The following is a 23159-nucleotide window of genomic DNA, read 5'->3' on the forward strand; positions in this document are numbered from 1 at the left end:
TGCATTAGTAGCGACTGAACAGGACTTTTTTTCTCTATTACCAAGTAATAAACGTGAAAACATATTTTGTACTGTATCTTTAGAAGTTAAAAGGAAAGGAGGGGGAGCATAATAAATCAATGATGTAACTGTAAATTCATTAAAATAGTTTTGGTTGTCCCCGTATTCCGGTGTCATTCATAAAAAATACACAGTAGTACAAAAGTGAGAGATTTTTATGCAGTATTCTTGTTTCACATTAGAACTAAATCTCTACATATTCCTTTTTTCTTTTTTTTTTTAATTAGTAATAGTTAAGTGTGTTATGTGTCAAGATGACCAGAAATAAGTAGAATACATTCAATTGTTATCTGTAGCATTTTCTCAGCAGAAGAGATTTTTACATTAATGTTCTCAATGTGAGTATATATTTTTGTATTTTAAATAATGCTAATATTTAGGAAGCAGAATCAGCAGTAGCTGACATAATTAAATCAGAACTAAATCTGTCTTACATAAACAATGATCAATTGATTAAGAAAATATGTTAAAAGTATGACAGTTATTAATTAATGTTTGTCAGAAGTTAAATAACTCTCTAATGCATGTGCCAGTTTTCCAGTTACCTGTATGCCAAGGCGAAACCTTGAGTTCAACAACCCTAAGCAAAAATTATTTTTACTTTGATTACCCGTTCATGAGGTTCTTCCAGTTATTGACAAGTTACTGTCAGTTGCCTTGCAAACTGCTTTAAGGAGCATGGTGATTTTAAGCATAAAAGAACTATTCCTATAGTACCTTCAGTTATGTTCATGCATGTTCTTATTTCTGAGTTTGATGTGTCCTCACATTGAGGTCAGCATGCCTCAAAAACTCAATAATCTTTAAGATTATCCCATCATTCACCTGGGATAGTAATTTTTGATCAAAAGATTCACTTTGCCCAATTGTGTTGCCCAATATAAACTTAGAGTCAGGAGTGGCAAGTTCTAATGACCCAGTGACCACGACACCAGTACACGGGGAAAATGATTGGAGTGGTTAGGCTAATACCAGCGTGTCACTTCAGCTTCTTCCCAGTCATGACCCCACGATAAATATTTAAGATTTGTATGATGTTAAAAGGCAGAGATAATTGTGATTTCTCATTGGTAATGGTGGTAGGAAAGAGACGCATGAGTGTCTGACCCAACATTGTGCTGGGAAAGAATTGTTTCATGATGTGTCCTTAATCCATTCCTTGCGTAGATGTGTAGCACTAACTGATTCATTAGACAGCAGAGGACCCTAGGAAAGCTGGTATGAATTGTCTGATGCTACACATCGGCTGTGACATGTAGGTCTTTTAGGTCCAAAGCCTAAGGGGTCAGAGGCCCTTTGGTTAGGTCCTAAGCAATTATGATGTGTGTTTAATTTGCATGTAAATGAACTGAAATTTTTAGTAGAAACAGGCCCATAACTTGTTTTTGAAGCCATAAGCCAAACAGGTCCAAGTTCATGTTCGCATCTGAAATATATGGCCAAACATCTTTATCTCTACCTGTATCGTAGTGTTTGTGGTTTATGTAAGTTTAAGAGTCTTGTTTTAAGTTTCATACATTAACCAGGAGCACTATCATGTGCTTATGGAGAAACAAAGTCTCATCTAAGCTTCAATGATATAAATCTGGAGTAATGCTAGTTTTGAATAAACTTACCCTGGGGCAACTGGTATAGTTTAGAGCCATGATTGACCATCTCTCTTCAAAATTTTGTGCTTTCATAGGAATTACAAAACTCACAATTTCATTGTCAGGTTTAGTGTCGTCTGCATTTCTACAAATGAAGTATCTCAAAAAAAGGATGAATTATGTTTGTTTGTCATCAATGTGTATTGAATGTTAACATGTATGGTTAATTTGTGAAATAAATACGTAAATGATTTAAGTCCGTCGCTTCTCATACTTTATTCATTTCACAGACATAGCTAAAACATGAAAAAGTATCTGTATAGTTTTTCTGTCATAAATATCCAGGAATACACAAAAGCACATTAATTTTTGCCACACTCCTGTATATAAAGCATTCTCGTGTGTTAGCAGAGGCTCCACTCTGTAATTTTTATACTTTATTATAGGCCCAATTCTGCCACCCATTCTCAACTTCACTAGCACATTGTATTTCTGGGGAAACTGCCCTACTGTTTTAACAAGGCTGGTAGGTAATACTGAAGGACTGGTGTAATTTTTTTTTTTTTACATAAACATCTCTTCTCTGCAGTTAATCACTGTATGCACTGTGCTATATCATGTATTTTATGGTATTTGTGGCAAGATTAATAATTGCTAAAACCAAGGAGAAAGAATTGTGTATGGCATATTCTGTTCTTCTTTATAGTTGTTATTGGAGTGTAGCAAAAATTATCTCACAATAAGTTTTGGAATTTAAGACACTGTAACTGAGAGACTTCTCAAGGTTCACCATTAGAGTGCCTGGAGACATTTATCCACTCACACTTCTTTTATTCTTCTAAACAACTCTCATATCTTTCCAGCATCAGATACTGTGGGCCTTAACTGAGCAAACTTGACTCAGTGAGGACAACAGGATTTGATTTCTGAAAGTTTTCATTGCGCCGTGCTTTTCATGGATGGCTTGTTCCGTTCCTAGAAGTCTCAGATTTCACTGATGTTTCTAGTGTCAAGCGTCTGCAGAGAATAACATGTTCCTGATGTCTGCTTCCTCTCATTTTTAAACCACCATTAGAACAAAGTGGTCCAACACATGTCTAAATTCACAAAGGCAAGAAAAAGAAAAACCTTAAAGTGTTCTGTCCTCTTTTTCTCTCGTATTGTGGGAGTTTTAATATGTAACATTGTGACAGGGAGGAGTTTAAAAGCAGAGATTGAAACCAATGCCATTAAATCAAGGGTGTAAACTCATTACTTTAGTAATAATGGTGGTGTAAGCATAAGGGTCTAATGACAAAAACAGGACAAAGCTGGTAAGGGAGAGGTGATATCTTAGTGTGTTAGACAAAAGTTAAGAGTTGAAAGACATGAACTAACTGGACCAGAAAAAAGGTTGTGCACTGAAAAGTTTGTGTTATTTTTCCAATCCTAATTTTGGCATTCTGCCTTTTCTTGGTATTTTGAATTAAACCAGGGTCTTAGCACTGCTCTGCTGTACTTGTTTGTATGAGTGTACATACAAATATGTATGGCACATACACTTTAATTATATTTGTGAAATGCACCAATGTTGCTGAGTGTGACTTGCACTGTACACCCTGGGGGTATGTCTAACCCATACTGTGATGTCAGGTTTAAAGAGACACCCATGTTGATCCAGATGGGAAGTTCATAAGTAACCTGACAGCACAGCATGTCTTGCTGATTTTGGCAGGTGTGTATTTGACAGTAAGAGGACCTCATGTTCATTGTTAATTGTTGTACAGTATTGAGAAAGCCTCCAGATATACAAAAATAGTTGCACTAACACTGTTTATTGCTATTTACAAGTGTTCTCTTAAACGTTCTAGTAAAACTAAACAATTTTTTTCCATACAGACATCGCTAGCTCTATTATTGTGTCTTCTGAGGAAGGAAGAAGTGAAGGCTACAGCAGCGGCCTTCAATTGCCTGATAGAGAGAAAACACTTGAATTTGAGCCTGAAAAACCAGTTTATTCCAGCAAAGCAAAGATGAAAATGGAGGAGGGGGGCAAAGCCCCTGTTTTCCTCAAACAGGTGTCAAATGTTGAAGTCTGGCAGGGAGATGTAGCTAGGCTCTCTGTTACCGTTACTGGCAGCCCCACACCCAAAATCCAGTGGTTTTTCAACAGTATGAAGCTAACCTCATCCACAGACTGTAAGTTAGTGTTTGCTGGCAATGACCACAGCCTCATCCTATCATATGTGGGTGTGCAGCATGAGGGTGAGTACATGTGCGTGGCCAGCAATGTACATGGTGAGATCACATGCAGTGCCCACCTCCATGTGCGGCAGCGGACACCGGGGGTCCCTTGCTTTGCCAGGGAGCCGGACAGCGTGCGATGTGCACCGGGCTTCACCGCAATCTTTGAGTACACCGTGGCTGGGGAGCCATGCCCCAATGTGCAGTGGTTCAAGGGCAGTGAGCAGGTCTTCTCTGATGTGCGTCGTTCTGTAGTTCACCACCCCAACGGCTCGGGCTCCCTGACAGTGCGGGAGTGCATGGAGGAGGACAGTGGTCTCTACACGTGCAGAGCGGTGAGTGCCCTGGGCGAGGCCACATGCTCTGCTGAGCTCCTTGTGTTGCCTGAGGAGCATGCTGTGCGCAGGCAGAGTCCAGCCTTGCGGCACTCTGCGGTGGCAGAGGACCAAAGCCCCCTCTCCTACGAGGAGACTGGCGAGCTTCCTGCCATGGAAGAAGCACTCAGCCTTGAGGCCATGAGGGAGCCCCCGGCCCTCCTTCAGCTCCAAACAAGCCAGGCAGAGCACGTGCTGCCCAGGGAGGACATTTTGCCTGGCCTGCCACCGGCCTGCCTGGCTGCACAGAGTGTTGAAGAGATGCTCGCACAGGTAGCCACAACAGAAGAGACCAGCAGGCTTCTGGCAGAGCCACTGCAAACCCTCCCTGCTGGCCCCCAGGATGTCATGCCTGCAGCAGCGATGGAGACACAACTGCCGGGCTACCTTGGGACTGTGGCTGCACAGATACTCTTGCCCAAAGAGCAAGTCATCCCCAAGACAGCAGAGCAAATGGCTGCTCTGAAGACAGAAGCTTCCCAAGCCCTTCTACATGTGTCAAGCACCACTGAGAGCTGTGCCATAGATGGTGACCACATGCAGGTCCTTGAGGGCTTTCAGGCAATGCAAGGTGAGCTGAAGGCTGAACCCAGATTTCCCTCTGAATTGGCCTTCACTGAGGGCCAAGCTGTCCCCCTGGAGAACATTTCTTCCCTGGAAGCAGCAGAGGAAGATTTTGCTGCAAGAATCCATGAGGGACAGGCTGTGAGATTTCCCTTGCTGCTAGAAGAAAACCAGCCCCTGGAGGAGGAACATGTCATCGATCTTGCCAGCCCACTTAGGCAGCATCCAAGGGCAGGAAGACAACCCCATGAAACAATGTACACTCACCAGCTCCAGCCAAGCCAAGTTCTCAACAAAGAGAGCCAGCTCATTGCTCAGGTTCCCAAGAGCTGCAACTTAGACATAAAGGCTCAGATTAGAAATGCACTGAAAGCTGCAGTGGTAAGTGAGCAAAACCTCTTGTTTTCAGAATGGTTGGCTGATAAAGAAAATGTTGAAGTACAGACAATAAACATTACGAAGGAACGTAAACACACCCTATGCACCTATGTTGTGACCACGGGAGGACTCAGTCTCATAGAAATCCCAGTCTCCTTGGGAGAAGTCAGCATTCAGACAGCTGACCAGAAAACAGTCTTGAAGGAGGCTTTCTATTCTCTTATTTGTGAAGAAAAACATCTCTTGACAGAAGAAAAATCTAAAGCATTGCCTGTCCATCCCAGTCCACTTCTCTCAGGAAAATACTATGATGAAACATCTGAGCTGGAGCCCCAGCAGGCTGAGAGGACTATGGAGGCAGAAATACCCCTGGAGCAGTCTTTGTCTGCACAAGTAATCAACACTGTGACTGGGCATGGTCAAATCAAGGATGTGGGTGCAGCTGCAGCCACTGCTGATGTAGCCTCTGCAGGTGTTCCCATTGAGACACCCACAGAAACACTGAAAAGGAAGGAGAAAAGGGAAGAAATATGTGAAGAAGAGGGCAAAGAGGGTCTGGAAACTGGAGCTGGGAAGATAGAGGATAAGCTGGGCAAAGAGAGTTATCCCATCATACACAGCAAACTGGTCGACACTGTTGTGGACGAAGGGGAGACTGTCAGTCTGGTGTCTGTCATAACAAATGTCAGAGAGGTGAGCTGGTATTTTGAGGGTAAACTGGTGTCTTCAGGCGACAAATTCAAGTGTTTGCAAGATCAGGACACGTACACACTAGTAATAAGCAAAGCGTGTGGGGAGATTCACCAAGGAGAGTACACCTGTGAGGCGCTGAATCAAGGTGGAAAAAGAGCAACAGCAGCAAAACTCACAGTTGTTAAAAGAGGTTGGATTATGGGGATAAAATACTGCCTTTCTAATACACTGCTCTACTAATGAAACTGCCCTACTATGTGTCGGTATCTTTGGATACAGATACAATATTAATACCATCATGCCGCTAATCAGAGGGCCCCCTTTCTTTCTGGATTTATGGTCTCCTTTTACCACACCGCAAAGTCTCTCACTTCCCTCACCCCAGTCTTTTGTCAGGAACTTTGTTGCTTCCTGTTCTTAACACACAAACACAGTCAGGACAAGGTGTATCTCACTCCCTACCGCTTCTTCCCATTGTTGCCTGTGAAGTGGACCTGCTCTTCCCACTTTTCTCACTGCTGCACACTCTCTCAATCTTTAGAGTCATTGCACAGTTTTAGCACAATTTCTCATTCACACCATAATTTCTTACAGCTCCAGGATAGTGTGGCATATGTTTGTATCACATTGTTATTGTGCATTGCTATTGCACATTGTTTTTCCAGTATCACCACTGTGTTTCCTGATGTCATTATGCACCGTAACACTGTCTGCCCACCGAGCCTGTGTATTGCTTTAATTTCTTACAGATATTTTTTTCTTTTACAGTCACTTTATGTGGATTGCAAGTAAATCACCTTTTTTTTTTTTTTTCAGTCAGTCACTTCACTGTTACTTTTCAGAATGTCAGCAGGCAGGGCTTTGAGTTAGTCTCTGCTTCTGATTTCAGTTGCACCGATCCTGAGGAGAAGGCTTGAATCTCTGGAGGTGGCTGTAAATCACGTGGCCAAGTTTACCTGTGAGGTAGAGACTGCTCCCAATGTCAGGTTCCAGTGGTACAAAGCCGGACGAGAGATATATGATGGGGACAAATATTCCATTCGTACCTCCAACTACCTCTCCACACTGGAGATCCTGAGGCCTCAAGTTGTTGACTATGGAGAGTACAGCTGTAAGGCTTCCAACCAGCATGGCAGTGTAAGCTCTACAGCCGTTTTAACAGTAACTGGTAAGTACAGACTTCCAAGCACCACTTCTCCGTTAAATATCTTGGTATATTGTAATGCTTTCACTGCTATACTTAGAAATGTTTATGGTAGGGCTCTTGATTGCCATTGTTATACATAATCCATAACTAATTTTGGCAGGCACAAGAACAGAGAAGGAATAATTTTTGAGAATGCTGCTTGTAGGTGCTTTCTGTACCTAGAAAAGGGAATCAGTGTGAAAAAGTTTCAGAAGGGAAGAAAGAAGGGGGAAAGAGAGAGTGGGAGGAACTAGATTCTCAACAGAATGGGATTGGTTTGTGAATACATTCTTGAAGAAGGTTTATTTAACTTCCACACAACAAGAAAACATACACTTCTAAATCTGATTTCTTTGGTGTAATAATCACTGTGCGTTTATCCTAGCACCCTATGTTTATCCTGCAGCTATACTTGTAAGGCAGGCTATGCAGCTATGCGTATCTGAACACCTGTGTGCCATGGCCAGAGGGGAATTCTGTGTGATTGGGGAAATAGATCTTCTTAAACAAACAAAAGAAAGTTTTAAGCTGTTTCAATTTGCAACCTTTTTTGTCTTTTGAGAGCTATACCATTCTCTTCTTTATTTTTTTCTGAAAAAAAACCCAAACAACCAAACACCATCTTTTGGACTTTCAGTGTATGGTGATTTTTTCACTCTGACTTTTCTCTTTGTGGGAGGAGTCTTTATGTGGTCTTTGCTAAGTGCCAGATGCTGGAGACTAAAGAAAGATACATAAACTACAAAATGTATGCAAACTTGTCCATCTTGAGGGAATGGTGCACAAACATGTCAGTCTTGGGGGAGGAAGTTCTGGCTTTTGGTTTATTTTCCTTTCGTTTGTACATTGGTCCAGAGATTCAAAATGCCTTGAAGCTCTGGAGCAATATACAGACCCAAGAAGTACCAAACCAAAAGCCAAAATTCACCATCTTTAACATCTCTTATCTCCTTCACTGCTAGCTTCTTTTGCTTAAGAGTGTCCAGTGACAAACTGGCCCCTCTTGCTCTCCATCCCTGGCAAATGTGGAGAAAGAGCATAAGCTCTGGTCCTCACCTCTGGATAACATTGAACCCCTTTGTTTTGCAGAAGCATTTCCGCCAACGTTTCTTACCAGACCTGAATCTATCACTACTTTTGTGGGCAAAAGTGCCAAGTTCCTGTGTACTGTTTCCGGCACTCCAGTCATCGACGTCGCCTGGCAGAAAGATGGCACGACCATTTCACCTTCAGACCACCACAAGATCTCCAAAGTGGAAAATAAACATGTGTTAGAAATTTCCCTTCTCACCACCAGTGACAGAGGGGTTTACACTTGCAAAGCTTCCAACAAGTTTGGGGCTGACATATGCCAGGCTGAAATGGTCATTATAGACAAGCCCCACTTCATTAAGGTTTTGCAGTCAGTGCAGTCAGCAGTCAATAAAAAAATACGTCTTGAATGTCAGGTAGATGAAGACAGGAAAGTAACAGTATGGTGGACAAAGGATGGAAACAAAATTCCTCCAGGCAAAGATTATAAGATTTACTTTGAAGACAAAATAGCCTCGCTTGAGATTCCTCTAGCTAAGCTCAAGGATTCAGGCCATTATGTGTGCACTGCCTCAAATGAGGCGGGAAGCAGCTCCTCTTCTGCCAGTGTCACAGTCAGAGGTAAGATGGTCCTACACCCCCTTTACCTTTGCTCTTCTTGGGTTCCCCATTTCTTCTTTTGCAGGCAAAAGACTTCTTTGGGCTGAAATCATGCTATGAACTCTTCTCAGACCTGCCATCAGGTTCATTCACCTCTTGCTCACCCTGCTGCATTTGGTGCTCTGTGTGTTGCTTCAATATTTCTTTCACCAGCCAGATCCAAGAATTCCTCCTGCATGCAGGGGACAGATGGATGGAGAGGGCAAGAGAAAATATAAGAACTGCAACTCAGCAAAGGCTATGCTGATCTTTTCTGAAGTAGTGATTTGTTCTTGCGCTGGGAACCAATCTTTCAAAGCTTTGTATTTCACCCTTCTTTCCTTTTTTTCTTTTCCTTTTCTTCCCCCTTTCTTTCCCTTTTCTTCCCCCTTTCTTTCCCTTTTCTTCCCCCTTTCTTTCCCTTTTCTTCCCTATTTCTTCCCCTTTTCTTCCCATTTTTAGAACCACCATCCTTTGTGAAGAAGGTCGATCCGTCTTATTTACTGACCCCAGGTGACTCTGCACGCCTTCAATGCAAAATCAAAGGGTCTCCTGAAATCCAGGTTACTTGGTTCAAGAACAATAAGGAAATCCGTGAAAGCAACACACACAGGATGTCCTTTGTTAATTCTGTGGCTGTGTTAGATATTTTTGAGGTGAAAGTTGATGACAGTGGGAGCTACTCATGTGAAGCTGTAAACGAGGTTGGAAGTGACAGCTGCATCACTGAAGTAGTTGTCAAAGGTCTGTTATTCTTGCTGCTGCCAGTCCATTCTTGAGAAAAACATTCCCTTCCTTTTTTTTTTTGCATGGGTGACTAACTCTTTCTCACTGCTTTTATAGAGCCTCCGTCTTTCATCCGAACACTTGAACCAGCAGAGGTAGTGAAGGGAACAAACACCGTTCTTCAGTGTGAGGTTGCTGGTACTGGACCGTTTGAGATTAGCTGGTACAAAGACAAGAAACAGATTCGCAGTAGTAAAAAATACAGGTTGACCTCTCAGAAAGCTGTTATTTCTCTGGAGGTGTCCTCATTTAATAGTGCGGATGTTGGTGAATACGAGTGTGTCATTGCTAATGAAGTCGGGAAGTGCATATGCAGTGCAACATACATCTTGAAAGGTCAGTGGGAGAGAGAAAACTCCACTTACTGAAGGGATTGGCAAGAACCTCTCATTTCTTAAACTATCTTTTCTTTGGATTTGTGGGTGGCTAGGGAGGGTGGGGAGGGAGAGTATCTTCTTCTTCTCTTAAAATTCTGTGTATATCTTAACTCTTATCTGGTGTCAAACCTGTGAATTTGAAGGACGTTGAGCTTAAAGGGTCATGCATTAGCTTCCAGCTGGGGAATGCAGCTCCTCTTCTTGCCTGCTCTTTAGCTGAATTGTGCTGGGTACTGCACATACTGTCTCATAAAACTATCTTTAAGCAGCAGATTTCATGGGATGATGTGGTAGCAGATGAGCATTTCTTCTTGTCTCTTTTCTTTGAAATAGAACCACCATCTTTTGTTAAGAAAATTGAAAATGTGACAGCTCTGGCTGGAGATAGTATTACGTTACAGGCTGTGGTGAAAGGGTCAGAGCCTATTTCTGTGATGTGGATGAAGGGCAAAGACGTTATTCAAGATGATAACAAAGTGAGAGTGACATTTGAACACGGTCTAGCAACGCTGCAAATTACCGGTGTCCAGCTGAGCTCTGGTGGTAAATATACCTGCGTGGCTGAGAATGATGCAGGAAGTCAGTCCTGCTTTGGTGAACTAGCAGTGAAAGGTCAGTGGAGTAGTGCTGTGATCCCCGCATTGTCTCCCACCTGAGAGGAAGAGCAATTTCTTTTTGTCCTTAACACCAGTTGTTTAATTCTGTTGTAGAACCTGCCAAAATCATTGAAAAATCAGAAATGATCCAAGTAACTGCAGGGGAACCAGCCATTTTGGAGTACACTGTCACAGGCACTCCAGAGCTAAAAACCAAATGGTTCAAAGATGGAAGGCCACTACCTGCCAGCAAAAAATATAGGATCAGCTTTAAAAATAACATTGCCCAGCTCAAGTTTTATGCCACTGAAATGCAGGACAGTGGCGAGTACACCTTTGAGATATCCAATGATGTGGGCATCAGCTCTTGTACTACCAGCTTCACTGTGCTAGGTTGGTACTGACGCTTTGCAAAGAGCCCTGCTACTGTGCTCTGAGCCCAACAGAGCCAGAAGCAGAACTGCGTGCCCGTTTTGCTCATGTGTGGTTTCTTTCATTTTTTTCACTCTCAACAGATCGCACTCTCCCTCCCTTCTTTACTAAACCACTGAAGAATATTGACAGCATCGTTAGCACCTCGTGCCGCCTAGACTGCAAAATTTCAGGCTCTCTTCCAATGACCGTCTCTTGGTTTAAGCAGGACACTGAGATCACCTCAAGTGCCAAGTACACAGTACACTTTGCAGAAGGCTCTGCATCTTTGGAAATAAAACACCTAGATGCAAGTGATGCTGGGGTCTACATTTGCAGAGCCACAAACTCTGCTGGTAGCAAAGACAGCAGTAGCACTTTGTTTATAAAAGGTTTGGCAATTTGTTTTACATTTCTTGGAGTTTTACTTTTCATGTGATAATACTTTTCTTCCCCAAAGTGCAGGCCATGGGTCTTACTCTTGACAATTGTTTCCTTTCAATGCAATCTAGAGCCACCCAGCTTCACTGTAGAACCAGAGTCCCAAGATGTATTGCCTGCATCAACCGTACGTTTCAAAGGCACGTTTAAAGGCACAACACCACTGACGGTGAAATGGTTTAAAGGTGATACTGAGCTGGTGACAGGAGGAGCCTGCTACATTATGACAGAAGCATTAGCAAGTTACTTGGAGCTTTATGCAGTCAAACCAACAGACTCGGGAAAATACACCTGCAAAGTCTCCAATGTAGCTGGTTCAGTAACATGCAGTGCAAACTTGTTTGTAAAAGGTTTGCATTCTTACTCTCTTTTAAACTTTCAGCTGCTGGATTGACCCAGTGGCACTTTCTCTTGCCTTCTTTGTCCTGAACATTCTTCTTAAATCCACAGAACCTGCTGCCTTCAAGGAGAAGCTAGAGCCAACTCATCTGGTAAAGAAAGGTGGATACGCTGAGCTGACTTGCGAAGTCACTGGTACTCCAGAGATTAAAATCACGTGGTTCAAGGATGACAGAGAACTAAAAGAAAGTGACAAATACAGGATGTCTTTTGCAAAATCCTTGGCAATACTCCGTCTCACAGAGGCTGAGACTGAAGACAGTGGGGAATACATTTGTGAGGCCAAAAATGATGCCGGAAAAGATATTTGCAGTAGTGTTGTTACAATCAAAGGTGTGTGTGACATCCAGCCACCCAGTTAGTCTCTTTAAACTCAGTGCGGTTTTACAGGCTTTGAAAGTACAATTAACAAAAACTGTACTCTCTCTTTTGCACTGTAGAGTCACCTTATTTTAGCAAGGAGTTTCAATCCATGGAAGTCTTGAAGGATTCTGATGTGGTTTTGGAGTGCGAGGTGCTTGGCACACCTCCCTTTGAAGTGTTTTGGTTGAAAGATGATAAACCCGTGCGGAGCAGTAAGAAGCACAGAATAAGCATTGAGAAATCTTTGATTAGCCTCCATGTTTTCAGGTTTGATGCTTCTGATGTTGGCGAGTATCAGTGTAGAGTAACAAATGATGTTGGGAGCTGCCTCTGCAGTTCGGAGGTCACACTGAAAGGTTAGTGCAAGGTGCAGAATGCCACTAGCATGCTCTTATCCCAGTGTGGTTTCCATGCCACACTGTCATGCACCAGACCTGTACTTACATAGCCACTTTCTTCTTGCCAGAGCCCCCACAGTTCTTGAAGAGGATAGAAAACATTAGTTCCCTTCGAGGGGGCACAGTCGTGTTTCAGGCTGCTATTAAAGGCTCCTTGCCCATCACTGTGTCCTGGCTGAAAGACAATGATGAAGTGATTGAAGACAACAATATCAAAATGACTTTTGTGAACAATGTTGCCACTCTTCTGGTGAGGTCTATTGAACTGAAACATGATGGGAAATATTTCTGTCAGGCTAAAAATGAGGCGGGAATTCAGAGGTGTTCTGCTCTGCTGACTGTCAAAGGTTGGTCCTACCCTGAGGCTTGCAGTGATCTCAGATGGTTCCTTTGTGGTTTTTACAGATGCCCTTAACACTCTATCTCCTTGTTTACAACAGAACCTGCTACAATCGTGGACAAGGCCGTGTCAATAGATGTGACTGAGGGAGACCCAGCAACCTTGCAGTGCAAATTTTCGGGAACGAAAGATATTACAGCCAAATGGTTCAAAGATGGCAAGGAACTGACGTTAGGCCCAAAATATAAGATCAGTGTTACAGATACTGTCTCAGTCCTAAAGGTGCTTCATGCAGAAAAGAAAGATAGTGGGGAATACATTTTTGAGGTTCATAATGACGTTGGGAGGAGTAGCTGTTCTGCCAGCATTAACGTCCTAGGTGTGTATGGGCTCTCTTTTGTCATTGCTTTTACATACAAATTCTTTTCTCCTGAGCTGACATGTGCCGCAATCAAGGTTGAATTTCATACTTTGTCTTTTTACTCTGTCTTGGATAGATCTCATTATACCACCTAAATTCACCAAAAAGCTCAAGAAAATGGACAGCATTAAGGGGTCTTTTGTCCACCTGGAGTGCATAGTGTCTGGTTCACATCCTATAAGTATCCAGTGGTACAAGGACGGCCAAGAAATAACAGCAAGTGAAAAGCACAAATACTCTTTCCATGATAATACTGCATTTCTAGAAATCAATAAACTGGAAGGCACAGACAGTGGCTCTTACACCTGTGAAGCAACAAATAAGGCAGGAAGCAACCAATGCAGTGGATTCTTAACAGTCAAAGGTTTGAGCTCCTTCTTTGTCTTGTGTTAGGTCTCTCATTCATAACTTTGGAATTCCCCTGTCTCAGAGTAATCCTCTTTCTTCCTTTTTGCATGTTATAGAACCGCCATATTTTGTGGAAAAACCCCAGTCCCAAGAGGTTGTGCCAAATGCTAGGGTTCAGTTCAAAGCACTGGTGAAAGGCTCTACTCCCCTGCAAATAAAGTGGTTTAAAGACAGCCAGGAGCTCCTCTCTGGAGCCAATCGATCTGTCTGGAAGGATGACACTTCTAGTGTGCTGGAGCTCTTCTCAGCTAGGACATCTGACTCCGGGAACTACACTTGTCAGATAAGCAATGATGTGGGGACCGCAACTTGCAAAGCAGCTCTGTTTGTAAAAGGTGTGCAACCCAACGTTCTTCTCATCTTTGTGGTTCTGATTTTTCTGTGCAGTTTGGGGGGAGGGGGTAAGAAACCCTTGTATTTCTTTAAACCACCTTGAATATTATAAAGCCTCACCTTTTCTGTCCATCTTCTAGAGCCCCCCAGATTTATTCAGATGCCAACTTCTGTAGTAGCTTTACGTGAAGGACAGTCCACTACTTTTGAGTGCCAGGTAGTAGGCACGCCAGAGATCCGCGTCACATGGTACCTGGATGGGAACGAAGTGACTGACCAAGCTAAGTACGGCATCTCCTTCATAGACGGTTTAGCCGCTTTGAAAGTCACGCAAGCCAGAGTGTCAGATAGTGGGATTTATGTTTGTGAAGCCCACAATGATGCAGGTAGTGAGAGCTGCAGCGTCGAGCTGAAAGTAAAAGGTTGGTTTTGAACATCTTGTCTTCATCCAGCTATGCCACATAGTTGGGGTGATGGGGGAGAGGAGACGACTTCTCCCCTCAAAACCATTCAAGGTTACTATCTACTTTCCGCTCATTCCTCTTTGTAGAGCCTCCAACATTTGTTCGGGAGTTGAGACCCACCGAGGTAGTGAAGGGTTTGGAGGCCACACTCGAGTGTGAGGTGACTGGTACTCCTCCGTTTGAGGTGAAGTGGCTGAAGAACAATAAGGAGATGTTCAGCAGCAAGAAATACGCCATCTCCACCAAAGAATCAGTATTTACTCTTAATGTGACTAACTGTGATGTCTCAGATGTTGGTGAATATCAATGTATTATATCAAATGAAGGTGGGAGCTGTTCTTGCAGCACAAGGCTCAGCTTGAAAGGTCAGTCCTCTAGGAAGTATACCCCAAACATTACATCCTCTAGCTAAACCGTAGTGACTAGGATGGCTTTATATGATCTCTTTTTCCCCTTTTCCCTTTCCATGACTTCTCTTCCAAACAACAAACAAAACCTCACACCACAGAACCGCCTTCCTTCGTCAAGAAGCTGGAGAATGTCACTAGCGTTTTGAAGGGTACCGCATTCTTCCAGTGCGTTGTAGCAGGCGCTCAACCCTTATCTGTGTCATGGATAAAAGATGAGAAAATACTAGAAGATGATGAGCACCACCATATTACCTTTGAGAACAGCGTGGCCACACTGAAACTTACCAATGTTAACCTCAGCCACAGAGGGAGATACACCTGCCAAGCAAAGAATGAGTCTGGTGTGGAGAAGTGTTTTGCTTTGCTTTTTGTACAAGGTGTGTACAAGGTGTGACCCTTCAAGCTCATCCTTGATGAGTACTTGGAAAGTCAGTCCCCTATCTGTGTAGCTAACTGCCATTTTTATACACTTTATACCACAGAACCTGCACGGATCATAGAAAAGGCTAAATCACTTAAAGTCACTGAAAGAGACCCCGTGACTTTAGAGTGTACTGTGGCTGGGACACCAGAGCTCCGAATAAGATGGTACAAAGACGGCAAACAGCTCCTGCCCAGTAGATACTACACAATGAGCTTTGAAAACAATGTGGCCAGTTTCAGGATTGAACCCGTCTCAAAGGAGGACAGTGGTACATACAGTTTTAAGGTTGAAAATGACTTCGGAAGTAGCACCTGTGAAGCTGTTCTGACTGTGCTAGGTTTGTATTGTCATTTGGCAAATTCACCAATCCAGCAGGGAGGGAATGAAAAAATAATAATCTCTCTTTGTGAAAGTAGGCAAGAAGGTAATCAGTGTGCTTTTGCCATTTTTTTTTTTTTTTGTGTTGGGCAGATCAATCAATTCCTCCTGCATTTATCAAAAAGCTAACCAAAAAGGATACCGTTCTGGGATCTTCTATCCAAATGGAATGCAAAGTTTCTGGGTCACTCCCCATTACTGCAAAATGGTTTAAGGATGGAAAAGAGATAACTGACAGTGCAAAATATAGAAGCCTGTGCCATGAGAACACTGTTTCGCTTGAGATTGCTAATCTAGAGCTGGCAGACAGTGCAAATTACACATGCAGTGTCTCTAATGTTGCCGGGAACGATTCTTGCAGTGCTGTCCTGACTGTGAAAGGTTTGAAACTCTTTTACTACTTCTTATTTGTGATAGATGCTGGGAAAATACCTTAAATCTTATGCTAACATAACACTCTTATACCTCTTAATGCTGAAAACTTGGTCTTCGTGCTTACCGCGCTAATTTTCTTCATTCTTAGACATTTCTGATGTAACTGAATATTTCTTTTTCTTAAAAACTGCAGAGCCACCAAGCTTCTTAGTAAAACCTGAAAGCCAGCAAGCCATCCCAGATTCCACAGTGGAGTTTAAGGCCACACTAAAAGGAACACCACCCTTTACAGTCAAGTGGTTCAAAGAAGACTTAGAACTTGTATCTGGTCCAACTTGTTTCATTGGAATTGAAGGGTCAACTGGGTTCTTAACACTCTATTCGGTGGATACTTCTAGGAGCGGGCACTACACTTGCCATGTTTCAAATGACGTTGGCAGTGACTCTTGCACTACAACATTGATGGTAACAGGTGTGCACTCTTTCTTGTCATGTTGCAGTCTTTTCATCTATTTCTTTTCTTTCATTTTTGCCAAGCCCACCTCAGTGATCTTTGATATACTGCCAAGTGAATTCCCTACCCTGTGGTTGCAATCCCCAGTTGTTTGCCTCTTTTCCATCCTCTTTTCTTTCCAGTATTAACTCAGACCTTCCTGATCCCACTTTTCTGGTTTTTTAGAACCACCCAAGTTTTCTAAGAAGCTAGAGGCGGCAAAAGTAGTCAAGCAGGGTGACTCGGCCCGGCTTGAGTGCAAAGTAAGTGGGTCTCCGGAGATGAAAGTACTATGGTTCAGAAATGACCATGAAATTGTTGCCAGTGAAAAATTCCGGACATCATTCATTGACTCTGTGGCTGTGCTTGAAATGAATCATCTCAGTACTGATGAGAGCGGTGACTACATCTGTGAAGCTCACAACCCCGCCGGCAAGGCCAGCTGTAGCACCAAAGTCACAGTGAAAGGTTAGCTGTCCTCTTGTTCTCTGACTACATCCTGTTTTTCCCTGGTGGTTTTATCCCTTAGAAATTCACAGGAACATGAGGTTAATTTCTTATTTCAGGACTGCCGTTTTCTTCATGTCATGTTTGTTTCTTGATGCCCCCTCACCCCCTCTGCCAGGGCCTGAACAAGAGAGATGTTGCTCTTAATGCAGATGAGTGCTAAGCCAGGTGTTCCCCAGTTCTATGATTGTCAACGTCCAAGACAGATCATAGTGGGAGCTGTTGTATCAAGGAGCTGAAATATGAAGAAAAAGAACAGACCCAAACTGATCAGTGCCAGTTTTACACCCTGTATTTGAGACTACTACCAGCTAAAAGAGACCTATACCCTCTCTGCCAAGGGTCACCCCTGTTTACTTTTTCTACAGAGGAGCTAAGAGCTCTGAATGTTCACCTACCTGCAAGGTCATTTCATAATGTGCCCAGAAAATGAGAAAAGTCCTTGCCCATTCTGTAGATTTTCTCAGCAGTCTCATTGCGTAGAAGCTGGTATTAGTAAACTGTTTGTTGGTCAAATAGCTCCAGACTCCTTTCTAAAAATGTTCCTTTCTTCCCTTGTTAGAACCTCCTGTCTTTAGCCGGAAGCCTTCTCCAGTAGACATGCTCAAAGGAACTGAGGTTAGCCTGGAATGTGAGATTTCAGGAACACCACCATTTGACGTTACCTGGTACAAAGACAGGAGACAAATTCGCAGTAGTAAAAAGTATAAGGTTACCGCCAAAAACTACCATACAAGCGTTCGCATTCTTAATGTTGAAGCTGCAGATGTTGGTGAATATCAGTGCAAAGCACAGAACGACGTAGGAAGTGACACTTGTTTGTGCACTGTGAAGCTGAAAGGTAAAGTATTGGCACATATGCCTTCTGCAGTGCCCTCAATGGCACTGCATTGCTCTTCTTTACGTAGACACTGTGAGTATTTACTATAACTGCATATTTCTTCTTCAGAACCACCAAAATTCTTGACTAAAATAAACAGCGTAACTGTTGTGGTTGGTGAACCAGTAGAGTTACAAGCAAGAGTGGAGGGCTCCCAGCCAATTTCTGTGCAGTGGCTTAAAGACAAAGAGGAAATTATTAGAGAAAGTGAAAACACGAAGATCACATTTATAGAAAATATTGCAACTTTACAACTTGTGCGCACAGAGACAAGAAATGCTGGAAAATACATCTGTCAGATCAGAAATGATGCTGGAAGTCGCGAGTGCATGGCTACTTTAACTATTCTAGGTTGGTAAAAAGCACAAGTTCATAAAAGATTTTTTTTAAAGTTAGGAATTTGGCTATTTAGTGTCAGCTGTATGCTTTGCTTATGCCCCTGAGTTCAAAACAATCAAAACAGAGAATCCTTGTGTCCCCAACAAGCAGTAGTCAGGTTCCTTATTTCCAGTTGTCCAGGGATAGGGGTGAAAGGAACCACAGGCCTCTACACTGTGATGGGATCCAGTTGATTGGATTTCTAAGTCGTGTCTTCTGCTCATGCCTGCTTGGAGATGGACAGACAGTTGCATTTCTCTCATAGGAGTTTAAAAATATTTTTTACTTCATTTTGGAGAGCATGTGAAATCTCCAGTTTAGGGTAGAATAAAGGCTGGAAAAAACAGAGCTGAAAAAATTCCCCAGCCCAAAAAACTGAGATATCCTTAGTATCAAATGTGTAAGCCCTATCTTATCATGCTATTATACTTATAGCTAGTACTAATCAAATCCTGTTTTCACCATACATGTTACTCATCTCTCCTTCCAGAGCCTGCAGTCATTGTAGAGAAAGCAGAGCCAATGAGAGTTACTATAGGAGACGCCTGTACTTTGGAGTGCAAAGTGGCAGGCACACCTGAGCTTTCCACTGGATGGTTCAAAGATGGCAAAGAGCTGACCAGCAGCCAAAAATACAGAATTACTTTCCTCAATAAAGTATCTACACTTAAAATTATGGATGCAGAAAAAGAAGATGGTGGATTGTACACTTTTGCAGTGCAGAATGACGTGGGAAAAAGCAGTTGCACAGCATCGGTTGATGTTCTAGGTTGGTTGGGTTGCTTGTCTTCTATCTTTTACAAAAACTTTCTTTCAGTCATGTTCTCTTTTCTTTCTTCCATTTCTTCCCTTCTTTTCTCCCTAACCATGGATTTATTATGTTTTCTTATGCAGATCGAATCATTCCTCCTTCTTTCACAAGAAAACTAAAGGAAACTTCTTGTGTCCTGGGTTCCTCAGCATTGCTGGAATGCAAAGTGTCGGGTTCACCTCCTATTTCTGTTGCCTGGTTCCGAAATGGACTTAAGTTAGTCAGTGGGGAAAAACATCAAATCTCCTTTTCAGATAACCTATGTATTTTAGAAGTGAATTCACTGAGCGACTCAGATACTGGAACTTACACCTGCAAAGCTACCAACATAGCTGGTTCAGATGAATGCAGTGCTGTATTGACCGTACAAGGTCAGTATATGATGGTCAGGAATCTCTCTGAGCTATTCTTTTCTCTTTCTCTCTTGAAATAGCCTATGGTCTTTCGTAAATATACTCAGAGAAAATTATTGACTGGAAAATAAAGATTTTGTTCTTTATGTTCAGTAGGTGTGTGGAAATGCCAGGGTTATGCTGTAGCAACCTGTCTTATCTCTCTTTCTCTCTTGTGTCTTTAGAACCACCTTCTTTTGAGAGGACACCAGAGCCTCTGGATGTCTTGCCAGGCACAAGCATCACTTTTACATGTGTTATCAGAGGAACCCCTCCTTTTAAGGTGAACTGGTTTAGAGGGGCCAATGAGCTTGTGCCAGGAGACAAATGCAATATCTACTTGGAGGACTCTGTTGTGGAGCTTGAGTTATTTGATGTAACTCCTCTCCAAAGTGGAGAGTACACTTGTCTAGTGACTAATGATGCTGGCAGGGCAAATTGTACAACACATCTTACAGTAAAAGGTTTGTAAAGATTGTGTCTCTCTATTTACCTTAAAATTTTGTTTCCTTCCCTCCATTTGTCCTGCCGTGCTCAACATTTGTGACTTCTTACCCTTCATTAGAGCCAGCTGTCTTTGTGAAGAAACTGAGCGATCAGTATGTGGAGCCTGGCAAGCCCATCATCCTGGAGGGCACTTACACAGGCAGCCTGCCCATCTCTGTGACATGGCAGAAGAACGGCCACACCATCACTCAATCTCAGAAGTGTAGCATCACCACCACAGAAAAATCCTGCATCTTGGAAATACTGGACAGCACCAAAGAAGATGCAGGAGAATACACTTGCCGTGTTGAAAATGAGGCAGGAAGAGATGTTTGTGAGGCTGTAGTGTCTACCCTAGGTGTGTGCTTCCTTTGCTTCTTTTTCTTGCCTATTCTTTCAAGTGTATGCTTTCCAAGGCCAGACACTATAATGAACCTATCTAATTGCTTCTCTTTTTTAGAACCTCCCTATTTTGTTACACACTTGGAACCTCTTGAGGTGTCAGTTGGGGATTATACAACATTGCAATGCCACGTTGCTGGAACACCAGAAATCACTGTGTCTTGGTACAAAGGTGATACAAAACTCAGGTCTACTCCTGAGTACAAAGTGTTCTTTAAAGACAACGTTGCTACACTTATTTTCAACAAAGTGGTTAGCAATGACAGTGGAGAATATATCTGCAAGGCAGAAAACAGTGTAGGAACTGCATCTACAAAGGCTCTCTTAACAGTTCAAGGTGATGATTTTATATTAGCTTGCTACAAATTCTTTTGCTCTTGCAAAACTATAAAAAAATTGCTTCCTTGGGCATATTTATCCTTTACTTGCTTTCTTCTAGAGCGCAAACGACCGCCTTCCTTTGCAAGAAAATTAAAGGACATCGAGCATCCTGTTGGTTTACCACTTAAATTTATGTGTCGGCTCAATGGCTCAGAACCCATTACTGTGACTTGGCATAAAGATGGTGTGCTGCTAAGCGATGACCACAATGTGCACACATCCTTTGTAGATAACGTTGCAGTGCTGCAACTGGTGCGAACTGAGATGAATCATACTGGGCAGTACTCCTGCACAGCCACCAATGCTGTGGGCACTGCCACCTCAAGTGCTAGGCTCACAGTGGCAGGTGTGTTGGCTTACAAAACTTTTGCCTGGATCACAGGCTCCCCCTTCCCATTTCACGCATGCATTAGTATCTGTGTGTTGGATTAGCTTTTTCGTGAGGTATGAGTATTACACTGTTTTCTTGTGTTTCTAGAACCCAAGCAAGCACCTGTCTTTGACACCAAACCAGAATCTATTGATGTGCCTTTTGGAGAAAGTGCTGACTTTGAATGCCATGTTACTGGAGCCCAGCCAATACACATCACCTGGTCCAAGGATGGTCGGGAGATCCGAACTGGAGGAAACTTCAATATTACATTTGTAGCCAACACAGCTCACCTTCGAGTGCTCAGAGTGGGTAAAGGAGACTCTGGCCAATATACTTGCCAAGCTAGTAATGAAGCTGGGAAAGATTTTTGCTCAGCCCAACTCAGTGTCAAAGGTATTAAGTCACCTTCATTTGTGTGTTTTCTTTTTCTTGGACAAAGAGACCTCTTTGTTACTGAGTCTCGTCTTCCACCCTTTCCAGTTTGGAAATATATAGAAAGTAGCTTTCCAGAAAGCAGACATATACCATGTGGAGACCTTCTCTTTACTATACTGCATGACAGTAGAAGCCTTGTGTGCCTGCAAAATCTCCAAGGGGAAAGGTCCCCTTGTGAAGCTGTTTGTATGGAGTTGCACTCACCCTGCTTTTTACTTTGTCATTAGTGCTTAAACTACAGTCACAGTGGTAGTCACACATAGTGATTACTGTATGGAAAACAGAGATATGGTAAATGCAACTACCTTGCATTTGTAGGCCAGCATTGGTGACTCTTTCAAATTTGCTAAAGATTTCAATTAGAGTTCTGAATTGCTGATTTAATCTAGACTATGAATCACTTAAGTTCTTCATGCAGAAATGCGCTTTGAAGATGTGTAAGCAAGTGAAACTATCCCTACCGTGTTTCTGTTGCTCCTGGGGGTGAAGGGCTTGTCGAATCTTTCATGCTGGCCTGGGGATATTTTCACCCTTCAAAGGTCACGGAAAAATTTCCCTTGGGTGGAGCAATCATCCTTCATGTGTGTTTTACAGCTCCAGCTGTCTGACGCAGCACGCTCCAGAGTTGGCAGAACATAGTTTTAGTTGTCTTTGCCTTCTTTTCTCTGTCTTCCGTCTTTCCTTGAGAGGAAACTCTGGTTGGGGATACAGCCAGCTGCTGTAGCAAGCTTACTTTGTTGTGCTCCCCCTAACTCTTGCTCAGCACTGTAGATTTCACATGGCAAACAGGTATACTATCACTCTCTACATACCTATTCTGTTCTGCAGAACCTCCCAAGTTCATCAAGAAGCCTGAAGCTTTGCGGTTCGTGAAGCAGGGGGACACAGTTCAACTTGAATGTAAAATCAGTGGCACACCAGAGATCAGAACCATGTGGTACAAAAATGATCAGGCACTCCAGGCAAGCAACAGGTTCCACATGTCCTTTGTGGACTCCGTGGCGACGTTAACCATCTTGGGTGCTAACACTGAAGATGCCGGCGATTACATATGTGAAGCCCATAACTCTGCTGGCACAGCCAGCTGCAGCACTTCAGTCGCAGTGAAAGGTTAGCAGCGTGGCTCCACACACCACCAGAATCCCTGGCTTCTGGGCTCTCTCCCAGCTGCACATCCCCCTGGACAGGGAGCTCCTGCTATGGCAGTTGGTGGCTGCTGGGGCAGTGTCTCTCCAGCTGCTCTCACATTCAAATGCTGCTGTCTTTAAGCAGCAGAGACCAGGCAGGAAATAGTGGTGGGTGTTCAGCACTGTGCAGCCATTCCCTTGTCTCCCCATTTAAGTCAGCTGCAAGCCGAATAAGGCATGCTTCTCAGGTCACAAGGGAAGGATGGACTAGATGAGGCACCAGCCATGGTGAGGGAGCTGGGCATACTTTGCAGCCATCCCTCTGCTTCCTCTTTATACACAGTGATCCCGGCAGGGATGAAATTCAAGACGGAAGAGGAGGCTGTGTTGCTGAACCTCACTGATGGTAGCTTTAATGACTGGAAAAAGGCG

At 43.1% G+C, this 23159-nt stretch overlaps 1 protein-coding gene across 1 annotated transcript in view; it reads left to right on the forward strand.

Annotated features, from left to right (window-relative positions):
• Positions 1 to 23159, forward strand: part of TTN (titin) — a 241644-nt gene that overhangs the window by 46667 nt on the left and 171818 nt on the right. Inside the window, exons 43-73 of the mRNA XM_082311459.1 lie at positions 6771 to 7049; positions 8157 to 8720; positions 9201 to 9482; positions 9582 to 9860; positions 10235 to 10513; positions 10612 to 10890; positions 11013 to 11300; positions 11421 to 11699; positions 11800 to 12081; positions 12189 to 12467; positions 12578 to 12856; positions 12950 to 13228; positions 13347 to 13634; positions 13735 to 14013; positions 14152 to 14433; positions 14562 to 14840; positions 14984 to 15262; positions 15368 to 15646; positions 15781 to 16068; positions 16256 to 16534; positions 16742 to 17023; positions 17625 to 17903; positions 18012 to 18293; positions 18811 to 19089; positions 19215 to 19502; positions 19709 to 19987; positions 20089 to 20367; positions 20470 to 20748; positions 20851 to 21138; positions 21271 to 21558; positions 22429 to 22710. Coding sequence (XP_082167585.1) covers positions 6771 to 7049; positions 8157 to 8720; positions 9201 to 9482; positions 9582 to 9860; positions 10235 to 10513; positions 10612 to 10890; positions 11013 to 11300; positions 11421 to 11699; positions 11800 to 12081; positions 12189 to 12467; positions 12578 to 12856; positions 12950 to 13228; positions 13347 to 13634; positions 13735 to 14013; positions 14152 to 14433; positions 14562 to 14840; positions 14984 to 15262; positions 15368 to 15646; positions 15781 to 16068; positions 16256 to 16534; positions 16742 to 17023; positions 17625 to 17903; positions 18012 to 18293; positions 18811 to 19089; positions 19215 to 19502; positions 19709 to 19987; positions 20089 to 20367; positions 20470 to 20748; positions 20851 to 21138; positions 21271 to 21558; positions 22429 to 22710 — 9006 coding nt within the window. The remainder of the gene's footprint in view (positions 1 to 6770; positions 7050 to 8156; positions 8721 to 9200; positions 9483 to 9581; positions 9861 to 10234; positions 10514 to 10611; positions 10891 to 11012; positions 11301 to 11420; positions 11700 to 11799; positions 12082 to 12188; positions 12468 to 12577; positions 12857 to 12949; positions 13229 to 13346; positions 13635 to 13734; positions 14014 to 14151; positions 14434 to 14561; positions 14841 to 14983; positions 15263 to 15367; positions 15647 to 15780; positions 16069 to 16255; positions 16535 to 16741; positions 17024 to 17624; positions 17904 to 18011; positions 18294 to 18810; positions 19090 to 19214; positions 19503 to 19708; positions 19988 to 20088; positions 20368 to 20469; positions 20749 to 20850; positions 21139 to 21270; positions 21559 to 22428; positions 22711 to 23159) is intronic.

The sequence above is a fragment of the Platalea leucorodia genome (assembly GCF_965183815.1).
Source record: "Platalea leucorodia genome assembly, chromosome: 5".
NCBI lineage: Eukaryota > Metazoa > Chordata > Aves > Pelecaniformes > Threskiornithidae > Platalea > Platalea leucorodia.